This window comes from Balaenoptera musculus, chromosome 21 (genome assembly GCF_009873245.2).
Source record: "Balaenoptera musculus isolate JJ_BM4_2016_0621 chromosome 21, mBalMus1.pri.v3, whole genome shotgun sequence".
Lineage (NCBI taxonomy): Eukaryota > Metazoa > Chordata > Mammalia > Artiodactyla > Balaenopteridae > Balaenoptera > Balaenoptera musculus.
This window is the reverse complement of record NC_045805.1, coordinates 33,193,207-33,217,821: the sequence shown is the minus strand read 5'-3', so window position 1 is coordinate 33,217,821 and position 24,615 is coordinate 33,193,207. Positions and strand designations below refer to the sequence as shown.

Below are 24,615 nucleotides of genomic sequence, written 5' to 3'. Positions count from 1 at the left end.
TGTGACTGACAGCTCTTCGCCTGCAGCCTTCTTTCCTTACAGACCTAATGTGTCTTCTGGCAGGTTTCCTTGTTCTGATTACTCGGGCCCCGCAGAGCACCGGTGCTTTCCTTTTCTTTTGCTCGCCATCCCCATCGTGGTCCCCCCTTTCCGAGCGGGTTGGGGGGTGGAATCCGGTCTGGACCAGCTGAGAACTCTCTGTGTTCCTGCCTGGCCCCCGGGGCCTTAGAATGAGGAACCCCAGCCAGAGTTGAGAAGCTTCCTGCTCCTCCCTGGGAGCCCTCAGCGTGGAAATTCCAGGGGGGCCCACACCCCAAAAAACTCTGGCTCAGGAAACCGACACGCAGCTACTTGTGCAGCGGCCTGAAGGGTCGCTGGCGTTCCCCCCGGTTCTGGTTGTCACGGGGGTGTGAGGCCTGGGAGCCCGTTTCCTGGGCGGCTCTCTAATGAGGGAACGCGTGGGAGTGCAGCCTGCTGTCCAAGCCCCTGACTCACCCCCAAAGGCCCCCAGAGGAAGGCAGGTCGGGGACTCACGAGGACAGGCCCCAGGATGGCTCAGTAAGAGTTTCCTGGCCCGGAGGGGCTGGAGTGCTGGGCCGCAGCCCGCTGTTCTGCCTGATGGGTGGTCCTGGGTCAGAGTGAGGGGCCAGTTTCTCCTTGAAAAGGTGGGGGGACTGGCAGAGGGGCCTCTGGCCCCGGCTTTCCTCCTTCACTGCAGCCACGTTTCTTGCAAGAAGTGACAGATCTGAGAGCAAGCCGGGGTTGTACTTCAGCCCGGCTGCAGCTTGGTTTTCCGGTTTTCGGCATTTTGTCGTGGCCTTGGAGCAGGGGGAGGGTTGCTTGCATTTGGAGAGGAGGGAAGGGGACTGTGTGATCACATGGGGTGGGAGCCCGAGGGGCCGGGGGTCCTCTTTCTGAGACGGAGTGTGTGTTGAAGGACAGTGCTTGGGGATCGAGGCGGGGGGCAGCGGGGGTCCTGGTTCCAGCTCCTGATGAGCCCCTGTTCGCTGATCTCTGGAACAAGACTTTGGCTGGATGGCCTCTTAAATCCCATGTCGCTCTCAGAATGTGCTCTGCGTCCTAACGTAGTGTTCTTTAAACACACACACCACGAAGCAGAACCTTTCTTCAAAGGAAATCTTACCCTAACCTTCATCATAGAAACTGGTCCACGGGGGCCTCTACGCTGGAGGAGGGGGGCCTGGACCTGGGTTGGCTTGGCCACTTCTTACTCGCGGCGCATGACTGACCCTTACTCTTTTAAGAGGTTCCTGGGCGTGTGGAAGGGTGTCTGACCTCGAGGAAGAAAGGCTGTGATTATCCGATGAGACACTCACTGTGTACTTTCTTCCTGGATGGACATTGGGGCCTTTACCCAGTGTCCCCTGGCCTGTCCCCTGTGAGTATGGACGATGACATTGCCGCCCACAGCATGTGGCCCTGCCAGCCTGCACTTGCTGGGGTCCACCTGCTTACCAAAGGTGGGGTGCTCTCCATAGGACGCTTTGGGGAGACCCTGCTCCAGGGCCCTCTCCTGGCTTCTGTTGGCTGCCGGCAATCCCCGGCATCCCTTGACTCATGACTCCAATCTCCACTCTGTCTCCACGTGGCTCTTCCCTGGTGTCTGTGTCCTTTCTTCTCTTCTTGTAAGGACACCAGTTGTTGGGTTTGGGATCCACTGAATCCAGTGTGGCCTCATCCTAACTAATTGCACCTGCAAAGACTGCATTTCCAAATAAGGTCATATTCTGAGGGTCCAGGTGCACGTGAATTTGGGGGCACGCTACTGAACTCACTTTAGGGCTCTAGAGCCAACCTACCTGAGACTGAGTCCTGGTTCTCCATTACTTACTAGCTGGTGTCTTTTGGAAAGCTGTAGTCTAACTCCTCTTGTCTTACAAGGTGAATGATAGTCGTACCGACTTTACCAGGTCTCTGTAAGGCCCTTAAGGATGGTGCTTGATACTTGCGGTCAGTACCACGGGTCCCTAAGGTGGACTTGGGAGGTGGCAGCAGAGGGCGGTGGTCGTCAAAGACGTGATGGACTCGCAGACAAAGAAAGCCGGCTTCACGCGGTGAGTACCAATGCGCGAATCTTGGAAGGCATTTGTAAGGGAGAAAAAGCCTTGTTGGTCTGGAGCACCTGGCCTGGCAGAGAAAATTCTAGATGTGAGATGGTGGCCTGCTGAGCACCGTGTCACACACAGCAGGGCCTGGCTCCTGGTGGCCCCTGGGAAGCAGGGAGCAGCTCCAAATACAGCCAGTGGCTCTGTTGTTTAGCTGCTGGGGGCAGGGGTGTTACAAGGCTGATTTCTAACATTGTAGGTGAGCTTGGGAATAGAACCGCAGAAAACCAAGAGCCTCAAGGTGCAGTGTCTAGAGCCTCAGAGGTGAGAGGATGTCTCCCCTCAGCCAAGCCAGGGAAAGTCAGTTGCAGATGTGGCGCAAGGTCGGCTCCCAAGGCATCTTTGGAACAGGTTCTAAAGGGTGGCGCGAGCGATCGTGGAGCCCCCCTCTGTGCCCCTGGCCTGCAGTGTCCCGAAGGTCTCCAGCACATGGATGGATTTGCCCCAGCAGCTCATCTGAAGCACTTTAGAAAATAAGGACCTTTTAAAAACCATTTGTTTGTTGAACGTGAGGCACGAGAACGTGAGGCACAAAATCTGCATTCACAGGAGGGAGGAACTTTGGAGAAATCACGACTGGGGTAGATCAGAATGCCAGAAAACGGCCAGCAACGTTGCCCAGGGGGCCTGGATCTTGAAACCGCATCTTTCCTGACTGCCCAGCAAATGAAATTCTTCATACAGAGGGTGTGTCAGCCCCTCAGGCTACCAATAGTAATTAGTCACGCGTGCAGGCCGTGTTAAGGATGGTTTCACTGCGAACCCTCAATTTACGACAAATTGGCACTGTAGCTGTTGGGTGTATGGTGTCTGTACATCTGTCCACCAAAGATCAAAACGGGTGCTGACAGGTGACCAGGTGCCTCCTACGTAGTACCAGCTTATCTGCAATGGCCGGGTGGTGGCCGTGAGCTCAAGCATTCTGTGTCCTGAAGTGGCTGTGCTGGTGCCGGAGCTCTGATCGTAGGCCGGCTGACATTCGTCTTCCACCTTCCCTGGTCGGTGGTGGTGACATCAGTCCCCGATGCCTGGAGCGTGAGCAGGGTGGTGACCTCCGTTCTTGGGCAGATCCGGGGGAACCCACCCAGCCTCCCGACTCCTCCTGCTTCGTCCCATCTCTGGGGGGACAACTGGGGGCAAGCGAGTGTGTGGGCTCAGAGGGTCAGCGCTCTTGACCTCTGCCAGTGAAGGGCACACCTGGCCAGGGAGCCGGAAGCTGGGGAGCAGGACTGAGCCAGAGCCATCGCCCGGAGCCCCGGGGTCCTGACTGTCTTCAGCAGGAAGGGATGCACCGCACACAGGGCGTCCTGGGGCCCATTAACCAAAATCTGTCGGTTCCGGAGCCAGGAGCTTGGTAAACACGTAGGAAGCACTGGCTTCCTGAGTGATAGGCGTGCCTTGGCAGTTGGCGCGCCGCCCCAGGATGTGGTCAGACACCTGCTGCCCAAGAAGCTCTGTCCCCGTCATCCGGGTCCTTGCCCATCCACCGGCTTCCCCAGGGGTCTCCTTTGGGCCAACTCGGCCCCGGGGCGCAGCGGCTTCTGCAGCCATGGGGAAGTTTGTTTGTTGATGTATTGATTTTTGTTTCCGTCTCTTTTTAATAAGTGGTTTTCCTGGAGAAGCAGAAAAGAGCCCCAAGTGGGGCACCCCATCCCATCGCTCTGTTCCCCTTGCCCGCGGTCCCCCGGGCTCTGAGGACCCAGATCTGACCCCTTACCTGGGTGTGGCGCTCCAGGTGGGTGGAGAGAAAGAAAAGAGACTCAGTGAAGTCAGAGGATCTAGAAGCAGGACTCGGGACACCCAGCTCGGGGCCAATACCACTGGCCACGTTGCGTGCCTGCTTGCTGAGCTTGGCGGGAGCAAGGACCCTAGACAGTAGAAAGGAGGCCAGCTTTCAGTTTATTTTATCTGTTGTTTTATACAGTTTTGAAAGGTTCCTTTCCATTTACAAAATATTGGCTACATGCCCTGTGTTGTATAAGACATCCTTGAGCCTATCTTCCCCCCAACAGTTTGTACCACCCCCTTCCCCATCCCCCATCATGCCCCCCCATTGGTAACCACTAGTTTGTTCCTATATCTGTGAGTCTGCTTCTTTTTTGTTATATTCAGTAGTTAGTTGTATTTTTAGATTTTTAAGATCACATATAAGTGATATCATACAGTATTTGTCTTTCTCTGACTAATTTCACTTAGCATAATGCCCTCCAAGTCCGTCCATGCTGCAAATGGCAAAATTTCATTCTTTTTCATGGCTGAGTAGTATTCCATTGTGTGTGTGTGTATACCACATCTCCTTTATCCATTCATCTGGATGATTTAGGTTGCTTCCATGTCTTGGCTATTGTAAATAATGCTGCTATGAACATTGGGGTGTATGTATCTTCTCAGCATACATAGTGTTTTTGTTTTTGTGGATATATGTCCAGGAGTAGGATTGCTGGGTCATATGTTAGCTCTATTTTTAGTTTTTTGAGAAACCTCCATCCTGTTTTCCATAGCGGCTGCACCAGTTTACATTCCCACCAACAGTGTAGGAGGGTTTCCTTTTCGGGAGGAGGCCAGCTCAGAACTAGGACTGGGTGCCGACTCCCATTAACTTTTCAGATTCTTGGCTTCACCCAGACCTACCTGAGGCCAAGACAAACTTCACCTTTGGGAGGCCAGAATTCCTCTCCATCCTGATTGGAGATACACTGTAATCCTGATTTGGATTACGTTGTAATCCAAGGGGATACACGTCTGTCTCTGGTGGGGCAGTGCTGGGCGGGTGACAGGAGAACGTGTGCGCTGTTGCCCTTCCCTGGGGCTTTGGGGTGAAGCCGGGTGCTGCCCCATCTGATGGGTGGGGAAGGTGTGCACGGTGGGCCGGGCTCGGTGCCCCCCAGGCCAGGGTCAGGCAGGCTGCTAGGGTGACTGGGCCTTCCGCCCTCCCTGCTCTTTATACAAAGCCTAGAAAGACTGAAAAAAAAGAAACCGAAACATTCAAGTGCAGTCAGCTGGGTAGCTATGTGGGTCAGGAACTCGGAAGAGCAGGAAGAACCTTCATGTCGGGGGAGGGGTGGGCTCAGGTCTAGGACCAGCCCCTGTTTCTGCCTGTGCCATCCCGTGATGGTTAGAATGAACGATTTTGGACATGGGCTGTTTTTTTGCCCTCTTTTGAACTTGGTACTTGAGAGATATCTGTGACGAATCAGAGAGGTACTTCCCTTTCCGAATCCTTTTATACCTTGAACGTCCTTGGGAGGGAAAGGGGGAGAGTGACTCCTGAGTGAGGACGTTCCCTGCCCCCAGGCCCCATCGGCGGAGGACGCCCTAGGATACGGGTCTCCTGTTCTGCTTATTACGCCCCGGCGTCACTGACATCACCGGGCCTCGCCCTCCTCACTCCACTGAGGGAACGGGACGTAGAACGTAGGGCTGTGTCAGAGGCTCCTTCCAGCCTGATGGTTCTGTGTCCACTGGACTCTGTTTCCCAGCCAGGGCCGCGGAAGTGTGGGCAACCCTGCAGTCAGACAGGGTGCTGACCCTCTGACCTCTGCACCTGCCTGGTAGCTTTGGGAGCCAGGAGAGGGAGAAGAAGAGCCTCCGTTGCCCTCTCCTCCGCCAGGCCACTCGTCACCACCTCCACGCCAGCCACACCTGTGAAACACGCACCCACCCTTTACACACGGGCCACCTCCTTGTTAGGGTGGCTACCTATCCTGTCTGCCCGGGACAGTCCCGGTTTATTCCTGTGGTCCCAGCATAAAAACGAATGGCCCCCTTTCTGTCTCCGAAGTGTCCTGGTTTGCAGGCTCAGTTGTGTTCCTTTCGCTTCCCTGCCCATGACCAGGGCTTTTCCCTGCTGGCTGCCCCCGGAAACTTCAGGGGGTAGCAAGGAATTTAATTTTTTGTTTGTTTGGGAAATCTGGTCGAAGGCACACAAGGTTAATCGATGTTTAATTTGGTGTCTCGTGGGCTTTCTGTGAAGACCTGCTGAACACCTGCTGGAAGAGTCACGAACTGTAAGCTGTAAACATCTTATTTGCCCAGAGTAAGATAAGACTTACTTATCTTTGGGATAATTTTTTTCTCACTATAAAAATTATAAAACCCGGAAAATAGAGGGAAACACAATAAAGAGCTTAGACATCAGCCATACTCAGAGTGCCCAGAGACAGCAACTGCTGATATTTTGGAGTATTTCTCTCCTCTGCGTCTTTTTTTTTTTTTTAACATAATTAACATGTTATAAACTTCTCACTTTTTTAAAATAATTAATTAATTAATTAATTATTTTTGGCTGTGTTGGGTCTTCCGTTTCTGTGCGAGGGCTTTCTCTAGTTGCGGCGAGCGGGGGCCACTCTTCATCACAGTGCGCAGGCCTCTCACTGTCGCGGCCTCTCTTGTTGCGGAGCACGGGCTCCAGACGCACAGGCTCAGTACTTGTGGCTCACGGGCCCAGTTGCTCCACGGCATGTGGGATCTTCCCAGACCAGGGCTCGAACCCATGTCCCCTGCATCGGCAGGCAGATTCTCAACCACTGCGCCACCAGGGAAGCCCTCCTCTGCGTCTTTGATGTGCACAATTTTGCATAGTGATTGCTTCCCAAATTACGTGGCAGACTTTTCCACGCCTAAAATTGCTCTGCAGTTTTCCTCACCCTAGGCCTTTCAAAAGCAGAGATTTTTTTTTTTTTACTTACTGTTTCAACATATCAATGTCCCTTTTTTTTTTTTTTTAATATTTATTTATTTATTTACCCTTGGCTGTGTTGGGTCTTCGCTTCTGTGCGAGGGGCCTCTCCAGTTGCGGCAAGTGGGGGCCACTCTTCATCGCGGTGCGCGGGCCTCTCACTATCGTGGCCTCTCTTATTGCGGAGCACAGGCTCCAGACGCGCAGGCTCAGCAGTTGTGGCTCATGGGCCCAGTCGCTCCGTGGCATGTGGGACCCTCCCAGACCAGGGCTCGAACCCGTGTCCCCTGCATTGGCAGGCAGACTCCCAACCACTGCGCCACCAGGGAAGCCCGCCTTTTTTTTTTTTAACTGAAGTCAAGTTGATTTACAATGTTGTGTTAGTTTCTGAAATGTTCTCTTAATTATAGGTCCCATGCAAGGGTTTCACAGGCATACCTCTGTTAGGGACAGCGACTGGGGTTGGTTTGTTGGAGAACATTCTCTGTGTGTTAGGGAAGAATTAGTGAGACCCAGCCTGCAGCGCCACCGGCCCATGCCTCACGCGAGAGGCCGGGGTCACCTGGACCTTAGCTGAGCGCTGTCCGTGCTTCAGGCGGCGGATGGCGATGGCCTCGCCTCCACTCCTCCTGGCACAGTTCGCGTCCCCTCGGGATCCGTGGAACCTCGGCCCGTTTCTTGAGCCATCCTGCCTTAGCCTCCTGACCAGCAAGCCAGCTATCAGGAGGGTGTCCACCCCACAGGGTTGGTTGCTAGAGAATTCGGTGAGTTAACGTGTAAAGGCACCTACACCAGGGCCTGATCTGCCAGGTCGCCGTTGGCCGTACTTGTTGCCGCTGAAGCAGAGGTTTGAGCGAATGATACCCGTCTCACCAGTGAGGCTGTGAACTTCAGGGCAGACCGTGCTGTTTACATCTCTTCGTTCGCTTGCGTATCAGTGTTAGCTAAGCTCTGGGGTGTGTGGGACACCCACTAGGCCAGGGACAGAGGTGGGTAGGTGGGCCAGGCCTGCAGGCTCACGGTGGGAGGGGGCTGAGAAGGCACACTCACGGGTAATTACCACCTGTGCTGAGTTCATATGCAGATGGCGGGGGTGGGACCTTGAAGGTCAAGGCTGGGCTGGGCTGGGGAGGCTTCAGGGAGAAGATGATCTGTAGCTTGGCCGGAAGGATGGGTAAGAAAAGCATACATTTTGTCTGGAGCACACCCTCTGCCTTCAGAGGGATCAACTGTGAGAACAGTGAAGGGGTGATATCAGAGGTGTGCCTGCCGCCGCTTCTCAGAGGCGTGACTCATAGCTGCTTCGGGGATCTGCCAGCCGAGGGGTCAGGGCACTCCCAGGCCTCTTCTCCCATCGGTCAGATGGGATAGTGTGAAGACCTGCCTGCCGCCATGCTGGGAGATGCTTTCTGGGGCCTGTCTTTAAGTTTAGACAACTCCACAGTCAGGGCCAGGCTCTCGTGCCGTTGTGTTCTCTGTGGGCTTGGGCTGTGACCACTGTCAGCAGGGTCCCCGGGCGCCGTGAGCAGGCGAGGGCAGCTGGTACCATCTGAGATAGAAGATACTTTCCCTTGGATGATCTATACTGGATTTCAAGACAGAGAAAGGAAATATGAAGACTTAGACAGATTGCCCGTGCTGGAATGGAAATTGAGATTAACTGGTCCAAATGGCTACACGAAGACCCAGAGAAGTAAAGTGATTTGTACAAAAGTTAGTGATGGAATCCCAACCAGGAGCTGGAGTTGGCTGATTCTGGACTTAGAGTCCTTTACTCTGAAAGGTGCTGCCTCTTGCTAACAAAGCCTCGGTTTTCCTGACTTTGCAAGATTCCACCTCTGCGGGGTAGGGGCCCCAGAGACCTCAGCGATTCTGAAAATGGCACTAGACCAGCTTGCCCAGGGTCAGCTGGGTCTTGGACCTGCCCGTGCTGACTTCAGCCTGAGTTTTAATGAGTTTGGAGGGCTGCCCTGGGCTTCCAGTAAGTTTAAACACCATCCAAGAAAGCATCCTCAGAATGCGGCACTGTGAATAACCAAGGTGACAGACCAAAAAGCCCCCCTCAAACCCTTTGGACCAGTGGTTCTCAGGTGTGGTCCCCAGACCAGCAGCATTAGCATCACTTGGGAACAGGTTAGACATGCACATTCTCAGGCCCCGTCCCCTTACTGCTGAAGCAGAAGCTCTGGGGGCAGCCCGGCACTCTGCATTTTAACAAGCCCTCCCGGAGATCCTGAGGACCCCTCTCTGGAGCATCTCTCAGAGCCAGGGCTAGCTCATGGCTTTTCCGGTTCTTGGTTCTGAAACCCACTCCCCATCGTCTTCCTTCCAAGAGACGATTGCGCACTCCAACGTGCCGTGTGGGTTGAACACTGGGGGGTGGAACGGAGGGGAATGGAAAACCAGTGAGCCCTTCGGCAGGAGGACTGTTTGCCTTGGCCGGTTGGCCCAGACTTGGAGCCAAGGTTCCATTAATCCTTTTGACTGACTTTATTTAAGCAAGTCTCCTATTCTCCTCTGCCGACTGCTTGGGGAGGCATGGAGGAGGGATGCGGTCCTCACTGGGAGGAGAGGGGCCCAAGCCCCTGCTGCCTGGGCCGCGGTGCACACGTCTTCCCGAATAAACCCACACCAAGCAGCCCTTTGTTCTCAAAGTGGGGTTTCCATTTTGCACCATTAGCTTCGATCAGTGGGGATTTAACACAACCCATGAAATCAAGCACGTAGGCAGCGGGATTCCGATGGCTGACACCGACGCCTCCGTGCTGTGCGCGTGAGTACTTGTAAGTGGGTTGCGAGGGCATAGAGCTGCAAATTCCACCCTTCTGCCTGCCCATCCCCCCACCTCCCCAAGATGTCTGGGATCCAGAAAACAGGACAATTTCAATTAAATAATTTGTCTCAAATAAGTCACTCAGGAGCATTTTTTACATCTGCTGTTTTTTTGTAAATGAGAAAAAAAGAAAAGCTGCTTTCAATCTTTTTGTTTGTTTGTTTTGTTTTGATTTTTCTTTTTTTCCCTTTTCTCTCTGTAGCGTCTGTCCTGTAACCAGTAGATGCGTGTAAGTATGCAGCACGTGGTTTGTGGTCAGGGAGAGAGTCTGAGTTATTGTACCAAGCGCAAGCCCCTTGCTTTGCTAAAGGAATTAATGATGCAAACACTGGCCCCTGCTGGGAACGGAGTTCTGTTGAGCTGCCTTTGCAGGGCCTTTGTCAGCAGGACTCATTTGGATCCCGATGCCTGCAAGCCAGCCTGCGCGGTGCCCAGACCCTCTGCTGAGTGTTGGAAGGAGCAGCAGTTTCTCCCAGCCCCGCCCTTACCCAGTGCTGTTACCAAATCTCATTTGCACAGTTGGCTTTGGGGATGGCGCTTTCTGCCTCAGGGTCGCCCACCCAAGAGATCTGTGAAAATGGGGCTGGGACATAGGAAAGCAAGTCCTCTCTGTCTGCTTAGTGAGGTCTGCTATCTGAACAAGCTCTTTCACCAGGAGGCAGGGTGGGAGGAGGGGTGTAAGCTGAACCCCCAGGGCTGATGGTCCAGGCGCCCACCTGTGGGCTCTTCCTGGTCCTGGGGTCTGGGAACAGGCCACTCGGTAAGGAGTTTGTCCGTCTTGCCCCCCTGCTGCTCAGATCATCTGTTTGGGAACTTCAGCCCTGTCTGCCAGGGAAAGTAATTTAGGAAAGCAAGCAAGTCAGGAGTCAGACTGTGTGGTGGGTTACCTGCCCCAGGAGGATTTTTTATTAGCACCTATTGGAGACAGTATATCTGACTGCTGGTCAGTTGTCCCTGGAATCTGTAGGGACCCCATGCTTTCCTGCTCCTTGCTCGTGGGGAGCTGTGGCTGGGCTGAGAGGCAGGGAGCTGTGGGCACCTCCAGCCTCGGGCAGCCTATTCAGCTGAACCAGGTTTGACGTCCCTTTGCATTCAAAGTAAATAATCCGAATTCTAACCTAATTGGTTTTTTATCTGAAAAATGATCGGCTTGACAAGCTCTATAGGCTACCCCGTCTTCCCAAATAAACAGTGGAAAAAGTAGAATTCTTAAACAAAACCCTTCCTGAGAAGCCCTAAGTAACGCCAAGCTGCTCCAGCTGAATGGGGAGTGAAGGGCCAGGAAATGTAATCTTTGTGTTTCTTTTAAGAGCTCCCATTTTGTGATTCATTGACATTTTATATACATTTCAGTTCTTTACTAGACAGCAAGCTTTTTTAAAATCTAAGTTTTTTGCTTCAGAATAAATGCAATTTAAAACGTCAAATAGTATTAAAAGGCTTTTAACAAAAAACTGCAGGCCTCTGCCCCATGCCTTCCAACCACTAATTCCCACAACCCAGAGGTAATAATTTTCAGCTATTTTAGCTATGTCTTATGATAGATAGCAAAAGGGAGTAAATAAATACCATACTTAATTTTAATTTTGATTTTTAGACATTGCTTATTGATTTTCTATTATTGAAGACAAAGATCTGTCTCACTTTTGTTTCTTAATTTTAATTTTTACACAATCTTAATTTTTAGTTAAATTCTTCGTTTTAATTTTTAGACACTATTTATTGCTTTTCTATGATTGACGATAAAGACATCTGTCTTATACTCTATTCCCTCTTCTCCCCATTCTTTTCCATATAGTTATATCACACTTCTGGTTAAATTGACATTCAGCGTTTAATTTATTATAATTATGTCAGTATTATCTGCAGCTGAGCCGTGTAGTGTACTGCATTTATATTTCCTTTATTATACACCATTTTGTTTTCCCTTGAGATAGTAGTTGCCTCATTTTATTTTCCTGGGTCCTCACGTTTGTGTTTTGAATTCAGCCCCAGACCTTCCTGTAGATGTACATCCGTCCCTCTTTCCTCCTGTTTCAGTGCTGGACTGGTTGAGCTTTACGCCGGCCACACAGTTGTTCTGGAGAAACCATTCTAAGACTTCCATTGCTTTTATCTTACGTTAGAGCTTTAGTTTCCTGCTCCTGGGTCTTGTGCTGCATTTTTGGAGCAGTTTCTTAAGAATAGACACATGGAAGATTTTTTTTATAACCATTGAATGCCTGAAGTTGTCTTTATTCTCCTCTCCCACATTGACTGTTTGGCTCAGTATTGAATTTGGAAATTGTTTTGGCTTCTAATGTTGCTGTTGACCAATCCAGTACCATTCTGATGCCTGGTCCTTTGCAGCAAATGTAGCCTCTCTTTGTCTCTGGAGGGTTTTATAAGTTCTCTTTACCTCTGGTGTTTCTAAATGCTATGATTCATTGACCTGGGCACTGTTTAATCTGAGAACTTACATTCTTCATTGCTGGAAAATTTTTCTTGTATTATTTCTTTGGTATTTTCTCCCATTTGTTTTCTTGGTGTTCTCTTATTCAGATGTTGAACCTCCTGGTTGGATTCTCTCTTTTATCTTTCTTTCTCCTATTTCCATCTCTTTGTCATTTTGTTCCAACCTTATCTTAAAGCACGTGTGTTGCATTCTTTATTTCTGCTCTTACCTTTTAAAACTTCAAATACTCTTGGTTCTCTGAACATTCCTTTTAATAGCATTCTGTTCTGGTTTCATGAATACAATATCTTCCATTACCTTTGTAAACAGTTTTCTTCTGTGCCATACCTTGTTTCTGTTATCTCCGATTTCTTTTTTTCCTGTGTGTTTTGTACGTTTTGGTCTCTCGTTCACATTTAGAGGCTTTCCTTTAAATGCCTGCTGATCCTTGGCTGGCCATTGGAGTTTAAGAGTAAAGCACTAAATTCGAGCTCTTTGTGTGTATGCATGGCCTGTGATTTGCTGGGCCTCATTTTGGAATTTTGTTAGGGGAAGCTATAGGTCTCTTCTTTGGGGCTACTGGTTTCTTTAGATAGAAACCCCACAATCCTCTGACTGGGGGTGTTGCTGTAGTGTTCTAAGACCTGAGGGTCTCACTCTTCACTGTGCAGACTTTCATTTAATCCTTTGGTGTCGGGGCAGCTCCTCCCCACCCCGTCCTCCTGTGAGTCTGGTGTCCACAAGCCCAGTCTGTCTGGGTTCAAACCTTCTGTACGGAATAAACGTCTTGGCTGCTGCTGGAGTTGGTGAGGGGCAGTCATCTGGGTTTAATGGCCAGGCTGGTGGGTCTGGGTGCCCTGATGCAGACGTCTCGGTTCCTATATTTAATACAGTCTCTGTCATCGAGCGCAGAAGCACCCAGTGGCCCCAGTTCACGAGCACGTCTGCGTCCTGCCATGTGGATCTGCTGCTTTCTTACTGTCAGCTCCCTCTGTTAGCAGCTGGGTTTCAGCTTTTCTTTTCTCATCAAGCCAGGACCCACCATCCATTTGCTTTCTGTTATACTAAATGTGATGTCCTTGTTTCTTTACCATTTTCTTGCATGTGTTTATAACTTTTTTTAAAACTATAATTTGAGAGGGGTGGAAATGATTGTGTGCTCAGTCTACTATGTTTGGTTAGAAGTGGCCAGTGGTAACTCTTCACAAACATTCCAGACGCTTGGTGGTTGTCAGGATGGAAAACCTTTTCACTTCCCATTGGTTTGGAGCTCTCTGGGAGTCTCCCTCACCCCCTGGGATCGTGGCTCCCACAGGTCGTCAGCAAACCCCCCCCCCCCACCGTTGCCAAGGCTAGCAAGCTGGTCCCACACTCATTCTTAAACTCTGCGGCATTGGGGATGAAGGAGCATTTCTTCCACTTGAAGCGCCTTCCCCCTGTGCTTTCTGAGACGCCGAGCTGCCTAGTTTTCCATCCGTGACTCTGATGACTTTGCGGGAACTCCCCAGTGGAGGTCCCTCCTTCTCTTCTCGTCTCTGTACTTTATTCTTCACTGCAACCGTTATCTGTAATCAGATGAGTCACAAAGCTGGGGACTGACTCAGCCCCTTCGGCACCTTCCCTGTCTCAGGGCCTTTCTTGCACTCCTGCAGCGGTTCCACACTGTCGATCGTGTAAATGCCTGGCCCTTGGCCAACAGTGGCCTCGCGTCCAGGCTCCCTGTCTGGGTAATTGGAAGGATGGCAGCCCCATTAGCATAAGCAGATCAGGAGAAAAAGGCGGTTTTGAAGAGAGTGTGGGTTTGGGATGAGTGTAACAAGCTTCCTCTGCTCATTTCAGCCTCAGAAAATGGCCAGGCTTTGTGGGGAGGCTACCAAGGGGGTATCATTTGTGGGCAAAAAACATGGTTTCGGTGACTGCAAGTGGGATGAAACTTTCAGGGTCTAACCTGAATAGAAGGGGTTATTTATTTTAAGGTTGCGGAGAAAGACCCAGACGGCCCCTAACTGTGACCTTAAGTTTTGAGTTTTTAAAGTTTCTGGTCTCTGCATCCTCGCTAGCCGTGACCAGCAAGGTGAAAGGCAGGAGTCATATCCTACTGTTGGAGGGTGTTCAGTTGCTGCTAAGAAAAAACACAGAGAAGGGTTTTGTTTCCTGTTTTGTTTTGTTTTAGTTCAGGGTCTGGCTGTCACGGGTAGCTGAGATCAAGGGCCTGAGGCAGGTGTAGAATCATCCCCCTGTGGGAGACAGGCTCGGGACGGGGCAGAGAAGGACGGAGACAGGGTGGGCGCAGTAGTCTGCCTGGGATTGCCCAGCACGGGCCCTCTGGATGCTCGACCGGCCAGGCCAGCAGGCAAACTGCACTCCACGCTTTACAGACTTGGGGAGCTCTGATCCAGGTTCTGTGGCCACCCAGTTGGAACCCAGGACCTGGGACTCCAGCAGCACCCCAGTTGTGAGCCCAGCTGCTGCCTGCTGGGGCTTCTCCCCCTGCCCACCAGCACCGGTTGCAGCGCAAACACATTCCATGGGTGAACTCCCTGGGGTCCAGGCTGTCTGCATGGTGGAGGCCGGGTGGGGGGAGAGGAAGTGGTGATCAGTCTCCCCCCATCCCGTCCCAGCAGCCCCTGGATGTATGTGGTGGGAGGCTGCATACATACCCGCAAGGCAGGGGAAATCAACCTGGGATGGTTAATCGCCTATCCAAACATTGTTGGTAATCTGCATCCCTAAAATAAACCCCTGAAAGATGGAAAGATGTTAGTAATTTCTGGCCACATGTGCCTCCTCCTTCCCTACTCTCCCTACCTCAAAAAAAAGAAAGTGAGCCAAATGGCAAGAAACGAAGAGTCTAATGCAGAACACATTTCCATCGTTTGCTTTTCCCTCTCCCCGCCATGCTCCCACCTATGTAAACTAAATTCCTTGACACGGTCATGGCAAAGGAACATTAATTTTTGATTTGAGTTGTGATTAAAAGCAACACAATCAAAAGAGGGAAATAGTTTCCACTGAAGCAATAGCATTTGAAACCCCGTCATGGTATAGTAGGAACCAGCGTGGTCTTTGGGGTCAGGGGTGGGTTCTAGTCCTGAGTCTCTTCCTACGAAGTGTGGCCTCGTGTTGTCCCTTAACCTGGGTCCTCCTCCTTGATCGTCGTCAGTAATAACGACGGTTGCCGTGCGTTAAGTCAGGAGAGCCGCACAGAGAGCACCTGTCCTGTGCTTGGCACACAGTGGGTTCTCCAAAAAAATGATGGCTCACCGCTCTGCAGAAAAGAGGCTGCCCAGTTGTCACTGGAAATGCATTCGTCCCTGCCAGTGATGTAATCGATCCCAGCCTTGGACCTTGGGTCCCGTGACACGTCGGGGCACTTCTCAGAGGGTGTCTTCACCGCCTCGCCTCCCTGCAGTCCCCGGCCGCCTTCCTTGGGTCAGTCGGTTCTCGCAGTGCGGAGGGCGGGCAGAGATGGAGCCCTGATCTGCCCGGGCCTGGGCGGGGAGTCTCCTCTGGCTCAACCCCCCGGATACATTTCTAGATGAGCGAACTATAGACTCGCCCAGGTGAAGTCTTTTCGCAGGTGACCCACCAGGTACAAGGATGGTAAGCCGACAAGGGGAGCTGAGCCGGGGCGGGAGAGGGAGCGCTGCTTGGGCAGGTCTGGGCGGAGGTCCCAGAGGGGTGGTCTCTGCTGATTCCTAGTCGCGGCTCTCCCACCTGCTGGTCCCCCTGCCTCTGCCCTCGGGGTGGGAGTGGGTGCAGGAATCAAGCAAAATCAGAGGTGCTGGGCAGTGGCTGGTTCTGTGGGGCGGGGGGCAGTAAAGAGAGGAGCTCACTGGGAAACTGTGCTCAGCGCACTCCCGTGTGCACGGGGCCGGGGCCAGCCTGCGAGGTCAGGGCTAACCATCTGCTGCTTGGGCCAGTCTCCAAAACCTCCGCCACCCTTGGGAGTGAGGTCTTTCCTAAGGGCTGCGGGCCTGGGGTATTTGTTCCCTGAGGCTCGGTAGCTGCAGATCTGGAACTCCTTCCGTAAGCAAAAGGGATGGGATTGCATTTGATTTCCTGATTTTGACACATTCACTGAAGCTTTGTTCCTAGGATATCTCCTAATTCTTGGGGTGGCCAAGGGTGTGCTTTCTAATCAGCTAAAGAGTAAATAATAAAGCCTTCACTCTTGGCGGTGTTCCCTTTCAACCAGGAGGAACTCTTAACCATTTCGTAAGTAAAGTCATTTTGAAATGTGGGTAAACCTGGGAAGAGAGCCCGAGCCCTTTTCCCGTATTATCTTGGTCCGTTTAATCAGCACTTGAAATGTCAGCTTCATTACAAAGAATTTTGCAATTTGGCCTGGACAGCACGGTGATTATAAGTGCACATTCAGTCCGTGGGTTTAGTTTAGGGTCAGTGACTCTGGGCAAGTAAACGTAACCCTTACGCCTCAGTTTTCTCATCTGTTAAATGGGGGAAATAATTGCACCTTCCTCGTGGAGGCATTAGGTTTCACTGAGGAAGTGCATGGAAAATACTCAGCGCTCTTGAGGGCATCCAGATGCTTTCCTAGTCATTAGCTACTGTTCTGTAGCTCGATTCAAGTCTTTCCTCATGCAATGTGGGTGGAAGCTTTGAGTTATTCAAAAGAGAGGGCTTGGTGATTTGGAATTCACAAGAATTCAAGGGATGGACACATCATCTGGTGACCAGAATCTAGAAATGATTTCCAACTCCTTTGGAACTCTCCAGGGCTGGCGAGGCTTCGAGGGGAGTTGACCGTTACAGGGACGCTGTGTTTGTGTTTCTGGTGCATTTCCAATGAATAGAACGCCTCCACGCTAATTCATCCTCACCAGTTAACCCCATGAAGCCAGCACTAGAGTGTGTGGTCCACACACTAACCCTGAAACACTGTTGACTCAGGCTCTGTAGAGACAAAGAGGCCAGAAGGCAGAGTTGGCAGAGGGCTGGCTTTCCCTCTCTGCAGGGAGCCGTGCTGAGAATGGAAGCAGCCCAGGTACCATGTGAGATTTAAGGAATCACCACCTGGATTTATCCATCAGGCCCTCACCAGGACTTGCTCGAACGGGTCGAGAGGTCAAAGTCGAGTTTGGTTCTCTGGGTCTACACGGTGGGTAGGATAGCCCATTAGTGGCGCCATCTAGTGGTTGATGAGTGATGGACAGCACGTCAACGGTACCTGCTGTCTGAACGCCCTGGAGGCCCAGTGGTTGGAACCCTCGTTTCTCTGATGACAAAGTTGGACGCTGACGTTTGATGCAGTCAGCTTTCCCTTGCTGACTGCACACACATAGGTTCTGTCTGCCTTCTTTCCAGGACCCAACTGACAAAGAATTTTAGGTCCTTTGGATGTTATTAAAAAAACTAAACCAATAACTTTCTCCTTAAAACAAACAAACAAAACTCAGGGTAAGTTTTTTCTTTGAGTGCTGATGTTGGTAGCATTCGATTATGTGGACTTGATTGGATTAGATGATCCCCTTCTTCTCTTAAAGCATTGTATGATAGTCTTGAGTCTTGGAGTTTTAAAAAAGAGACACATGATTTGGTTTTGAACATTTATTTGAGACTCTCACGGTATCCTGTGGCAACCATTGAGATACCATCAGATACCGCAAAACCGGGGGGCAGAATTGGTGCGTGAAGGTGAGCTGAGACCTTGGTCCTTATTATAGAATAGACAGATAGAGCCTCCCTCCTTTAGGTGCTCTTTGCCTTTTATGTCTCCTGCTTTTCTGCCCGCAGGTGGGTTGTGGTTTCTGATGAAAAGCCGTGTTCTAAAACTCTCTCTCTCCCTTCTCTCCTCTTCCCCTGTCTGTCCTCCCCCTCTCTAGCGCTGAGGATGAAAATCAAAGAAGTGAAAAAGGAAAATGGCGACAAGAAGATTGTTCCCAAGAAGAAGAAGCCCCTGAAGCTGGGGCCCATCAAGAAGAAGGAGCTGAAGAAGCTGGTCCTGTACCTGAAGAATGGGGCCGACTGCCCCTGTCACCAGCTGGACAACCTCAGCCATCACTTCCTCATCATGGGCCGCAAGGTCAAGAGCCAGTACCTGCTGACGGCCATCCATAAGTGGGACAAGAAAAACAAAGAATTCAAAAACTTCATGAAGAAGATGAAGAATCACGAATGTCCCACTTTCCAGTCGGTCTTTAAGTGATTCTCGTGGGGTGGGTTAGGGGGGAGCGGACACCCCTGGACCCTCGGCGGTTCACACCCCCTGCTCCTTCGAGGTGGAGGGCATCGTAATCCAGCTACTTTGCCCTTGCAGCATTTCCCACCCCTCCCTCCATCCCCATGCGCCAGACCCCAGTATAGCCGATATTTAAAGCTGCATGCCCAGATGAGGAAACCCATTTAGATCAGGAAGCTTCTGAAGACCTACAGTGTGGAGCAGCACAACCCCGGGGAAGGGAGGTGCAGCACCACCCCAACCAGAGACACAGTCACTACAGAAGAAAACGCTGCCGGTAAAGAAAGGGGGTTGGCCGCAAGGGAGAGGCGACAGCAAACGTTAGGTTCTGCCACTCTCTTTGTGTCGTTACAAATTGCTTACGGATCTATCAGCTAATCTACGCCTTTGGAACTAGAAAATTCTAACTGTTGGTAAGATGCATGGCTTTCAGTTCCAGAGGAGTTTCTCTTTCTGTCCCTCGTGGACAGAAACAGACACACACCACACTCAGAGAGTGACAGTGCACAGGAGAAATAGTGAGAACAAAGGGAGGGGCCTGCATTGCTTGGCACTGTGGCCATGTGTCATCTCTGATACGAACCAGCCAGTCTCAGATGCCCTGGAGGTGGTCACCGTCAGCCTTAGGTTTGATCTCACCTCCTGACACGTGGAGGGCGGCACGGGCCTGCCTTGGTGTGACAGAGGTGATGATTCGTAGACTGAGAAGGCAGCGGTGGTTTTCAAAAAACAGAGTTAAAGGAGAAAAACAAAAAATTGAGAACAGTCAGCAAATTGCTAGTCTAGGGTGAATTGTCATTGGGAAAGAGCTTAGTATTCTAATTCCCCTGTTTGTTCATTTCACATTGTTTTAAAGCGACCAACAGACCCACTTATTTTTCAAGGTTTTAAAAAAAATCTCCACTGAGCATTTGAAAGGTGTGGTAAGACTGGGGTCTCTTGGTGCCTTTGCGGCAACTTTCTAGCTGAGTGGCCGTCTCTCTGAGCATTTCCAGTGGGAGGTGAATTCTCCTGGTAGTGTAGCTGTGGGTCCTCCTTCCTGAGGGGTTCTGGGTCGCCTTGGCCCAAACACAACGCTAATCAAAACTCACAATACATCCCATTCCTGTCTTTTCCTGTGAAGAAATGGATTCCTTTGAACTTGATTGCCTAGAGATCAGAGAAATTCAGAATAGCCTGCCTGCCTGTCCTCTGCACTTAAAAAAATGTTTGTTTGGTTTTTTTTTTTCATTTCTGCAGAGGGAAAGTTAAGCTACAAGGGTCCCCATCCAAGGAGGGAGTTTAAAAGGCAATGCAGCTCTGGTTTTCCCCCAAGGGCCCTAAGATAATTCTCAAAGCCATTGTGTTTAATAAGTGATGTACATAAACCCATTCACGGAAGCAACTTGACTCCTCTTGTTCAATGTATAGGAAGTAATTCCTCCCAAATTAATTTCTCCCTCAAGCCTGATTCTTGATTCTCTGTAACACCTCGAAGATTTAACGATTGTCCCTCTGGGCAAATGTTTATACCCAATCCAGTGCTTCAGTGGGGCTGGAAGGCGTCACCCGCATGGCCCCTGCCTGACACAGAAACAGTGGAAGATTCTGTTAACTTCCCAAAGCTCCAGTCTGAAAACCAGCCTGCCAACTTCATTACGTTCCTGAGGGTTATCCTGATCTAATGAACCCCTGACAATTAGTGACCCATCATTTAATACATTTTTTTTTTTTTGGTTCTCTCTGACCTTTAATCATAAAGTGTTGGGGATCTTAAGTGATTTGCCTGTAATTTTGGATGATTTTTTTTAAATGTGTATATATATTAGTTAATTAGAGATATTCTACTTTCCTATTGTCAACTGAAATTCAGAGCAATTTCATGAGTGTATGGATCTGGGTCTTAGTCTTGATTGATTAACTCAAGAGTTCTGTGCTCATGTGTGTCTGCTTGTTTGGACAGAGTGGGTCAGGCAACAAGGCCTCTGTCCAGGGTGGAGGCCTTGGGAAAGGCTTTGTGTGGGCCATAGCAGTTACCCCAGGAAGGTTATAAATAACAGGTGGAGTCTCTAAATGGGAATTCTCAGGTAGGAAGCAGTAAGAGAGTTCAGAATAAATTGGAAATGTGAATTGCAGTTGTAGAGTCCAACCACAGAGTGCCGGGACTGAGTTTCCCTGTGGACTTGGAACAGCCTTGACTATTACACATCAGCCATTGCAGGGCAAAGGGAGGCTCTGGGCCCAAAGCTGCACTTGGTCACAAACCTTTGTTTTTCTCAGCAAAGGAGGTAACAAAAACGATGTGCAGACTCACAGGCTTTCTCATTGGTTTCCAAAAGAGGTCTGTGTGTGATTTGGTAATTATTGCTAGTGCAAAGGTCGTATTCGTGAAGGTTTAAATTCATCATTCTGGGTGGAATCCAGTGAGGTCATGGGCAGAACTCAGCTAAATCTTTGAAGAATATTAGTACTTATCTTAGAAGATAGAAAATGAGGTGAGAATTCCAAGAACACTTTATTTTTAGAGCATCCTGTGTCACATTTGGCTTTGGGTGTCGGTGAATTAGCACTGAGGGCTCCCTAAGGCATCTGGGTCTGTAAATTACAGAAACCCCATTGCCCAAACCAAGAGTCTGTCTTTCTCATCAGACTCCAAGTAACTAGTTGCTCTGCTGTAACCCCGTGGATGTGTTGGGCTCAGGCGTTCTGTTTTAGGAGAGACTCTCGTGGCATAATGTGCTGGCCTTCCTGACCTTTCACCAGCAGATACACAGGACACAGACGAGGTTCCTGTTTCCTCTAGTTCCTCCACGTAGCACTCCTCTTATAGAGTCTAAATCTCTTACAAAAGCTTTGAATACTGTGAAAATGTTTTACATTCCATTTCATTTGTGTGTTGTTTTTTTAACTGCATTTTACCAGATGTTTTGATGTTATCACTTATGTTAATAGTAATTCCCATATGTGTTCATTTTATTTTCATGCCTTCCTGCCATGTATCAATATTCACTCGACTAAAATCACTCAATTAATCAATGGTAATGTGCATGGTGACTTTTTCCCGCCAGTGATGCACCATTCACCCTCCTCCACTGCACACATACCCCTGTCTTGATTTTTTTCGGGTCCCAGTTTAACAGCTTTCAAATAGTAACTGGGCATGGTGAGCCAGAGGAGTACCTGGGGGGCCCTGCAGACACCCTCACCCCATCCCACGTACACCACCTGCTCCCATGAATCATTTCCAGAAGTTTCCCCCGTCTGTGTGTTTCAGATCAGAGAGAAAGTTAAATACTTGCTCTCCAAGAATGTATTTTTCAACCCTGCCTGCGTTTCTTTTCCATGTTTTTGGTTTCACATGATCTTTCCCCTCCAGCCAATTCTATGTTAAAATTCCAACGAAAATTTGAAAACTCTTTGGTACCTGGAGTCTTAGACCCACATGAGCCTTAGAGGAGACCACGTCTGCCCCTTTAATTTACAGATGGGAAGCTCAGATGTGAGATGGCTAGGGTTTCCCAAGGAGGGTGGGGCTCCCAGGTCACTGGCGTTGCTGGAACTAGAACCCAGGGCTCCCAAGTCCCAGTCCCATGGGAACAAGGTCTGAATTACAGCTGAGCCTCCCTCTGGACCCAGACTGTACCACTTGGCGAGCCCAAGCTCTCCGATATGAGGCTATAGGCTGCTCTAGGCTTCTTGCCTAAGGAATTCTTCGCTGTGACTTTTAATTCTGTAAGCAATGACAGTGACAACTTCAGTTCATGTCTTTCCCTGACTAACAAGGCACTTCCAGACCTCAGACAACTGGCAGTTTTACCCAGAAGTGAGCAAATACTCCAAGTGACCCCAGACCACACCTAAGCACAGAGGCACCATTTTTAAGGCGTGGTATGAGGACTTGCAAAAATTCCACTAAGTCGTGCTAGGGTATCAAAAGATTTTCCCATACTAGACTAGTGGACCTGTACCTGGAATGCCAGCCCAGCCAAGGAAAATACTGGCATTTCCTTTTTATTCCTCTGTGGTTAATAAGAAGGAAAGTCTCTTTTAGGCTGAGCGTGGATATCGTCACCCCACTGAACCCTACCACCACAACCCACATGTTCTCATTGCTCTTTTGCATTTTTAAAAATCAAATCAGTATAACTGAGTCATTTTGCTGTATCGCAGAGACTGGCACAACGTTGTAAATCAACTACGTTAAAAAATTAAAATTAAAAAAATTTAAAAATTAAAATAGAATTATCAAAAAAAAAATCAAATCACCAAAAAGATGATGAAGTGTGTTCAAGGGCATCCTGGCTTCAGCAGCTGGCGTCGCCCTGGAGTTTGGGGTGTTCCAAGTGTCAGGACTGCCAGAGCCTCGTGACTAAGAGAGGGTGGCGGTGCTGAGAACAGCCTTACCCTCAGGCTCTATAGCACTCACACCTCTTGAAGGAGTTGTACAGGTGCTCTCCAACTCAGGGCCAGAAAGAGATCAGGGTCACAATGTTATCCAAGTTAGGTGGGTCTTATTTCCAAGGCAACGACAGATCCAGAAGTACTAGCAATTCACTTTCTCTCTGGAGGAAGAGAAATCCGTACCAACCATCCAATAGTACTCAGAGGAAATAGGGAGGCTCATTCTTAAATTTTAGCATGTGTCACCGAGGGGAGCTTACTAACATGCAGCCTGTCTTCCACTCCCAGAGATTCAGATTCGGGAGGTTTGCCATGGGGCCCTGGAATCTCAACTTTGAGCTAGTGCTCTAGGTTTTCCAGATGCCAGCAGTCCTCTGGATCTTTGCATGACATCCTAGTAGGACATACGTGGTGGCTTGGAAATGAGAGGCAGACGATTATTTTGGTATCTCTTTCCCCTACTCACACACTTCATATTGCTGCAGCCCTTTCTGAAGCTCTGTGAGTTATTCTTAACTAGGTATAAATTAACAGAGGTAAGTTAGATACACGAGGGAGGGGATGAACCTAACTTTACTGCCGGGTACATCCTGCTCTCCAAAGAGTACTTCTCAACCTCTAATATGCGTATCAATCACCTGGAGACCGAGTTAAAATGCAGGTTCTGATTGGATAGATCTGAGGGCGGGTTGGAATTCTGCATTTCTGATTGGCTCCCGGGTGAGGGGCGGAGCTGGCGCTTGCTGGTCCGCTCAGCAGTGTCCTGACTCCCTGCACTAATAATGACACTTCTGGGTCCCCACGCAGCGCCCATCTCCTCGGAAGTCAAAATATGAACCATGCTTTGGGGTGGAAAGAAAATCAAACTGGGAGAGTCGCAGTTAGAAACCCAAAGCTGGGGGCCCATCCTCTCCATCCACTCGTTAGGGTTCTTTGTCCTAGCTCTCCACGGTTGATTCTTCTTCCCCAGACTCCTTTCCTTTTTTTTTTTTTTTTTTTTTTTCTTCCTCAGCAAACTATTAGCCATCCAGACCTGTCCTGTCCGGGTCTGCCTCTGGACCTCCCCGCCATCCCTCCCCCCAGCCCCGCCCACTGGGGGGCCTTGGAGTTCACCTCCCGATGGTGTTCCCCTCCACCGCCAAACAGAATCAGAATTTGACAACAGAACGGGGACTTTTCATGTTCCGATGTTCACATCTGGGCAGCTTCAAGCTCAGGTTATGGGAGAGGCCACGAAAAGAGGGGTGGCGGGGGGAATGAAGTATTTGGAGGGGAAATCCCACCTCTTTGATAAATTGAGGACAGCCTGCCGAGCAAGGCTGCTTTACCGGGGGAACAGGCGTGAGGAATTTCTGTCAGCAAAGGCCGAGGAAAGCTGCTCTTTGTAGGTTTGGAGAAGACAGGTACCAGAACAAGCTCCGAATAGCACCCGAGAGTGCCTGTGTCTTTATAGGTCTGTGGACTATTTAGATAAGCGGGGGCTGTACTTAATCACGGAGAGAGTTGTTTGCTTAAATAAAGGGAGGGAAGGTTGCATGTGTATGTTTAAGGAGAGGCAGAGGAGGTGGGAGGTAGGAGAAAGGATCCAGCAATTTTTCCACAGCTGAAACCCCACCACGTGGCTTTAATTAGGATGACCTTCCCATCACCTGAGCACCAGAGTTGGTGGATGGGGCGGGGGCGAAGGATTCGGAATTCTCACGGTCCTGTCCTCGGCGTTTCAGCTAAGCTCTGCTGTAGGCATCCATGAGATGCAAGGGATGGTTTTACCATTTCTCTTCCCTGGATTTCCTGAGTCCTGGGCTCTGAAACTAAGCACACTGCAGAAGCCTGCCCATCAGCTAGCCAGGTGGGATCCTGGGCTAGGGCTGCTCTGAGATTCCTTGGATGTCAGGACTTAGAGATAAATAAAGCCATCAAACCCCAGAACTGCACATTTGATTTCCTTTCAAAAAAAAAAAG

At 50.1% G+C, this 24,615-nt stretch overlaps 1 protein-coding gene across 1 annotated transcript in view; it reads left to right on the top strand.

Moving 5' to 3' along the window:
* The window catches only part of SFRP1 (secreted frizzled related protein 1), a 44,380-nt gene extending 23,092 nt beyond the window's left edge, over nt 1–21,288 (top strand). Inside the window, exon 3 of the mRNA XM_036839006.1 lies at nt 17,918–21,288. Coding sequence (XP_036694901.1) covers nt 17,918–18,240 — 323 coding nt within the window. The 3' untranslated portion in view covers nt 18,241–21,288. The remainder of the gene's footprint in view (nt 1–17,917) is intronic.
* The last annotated feature ends 3,327 nt before the right edge of the window (nt 21,289–24,615 follow it).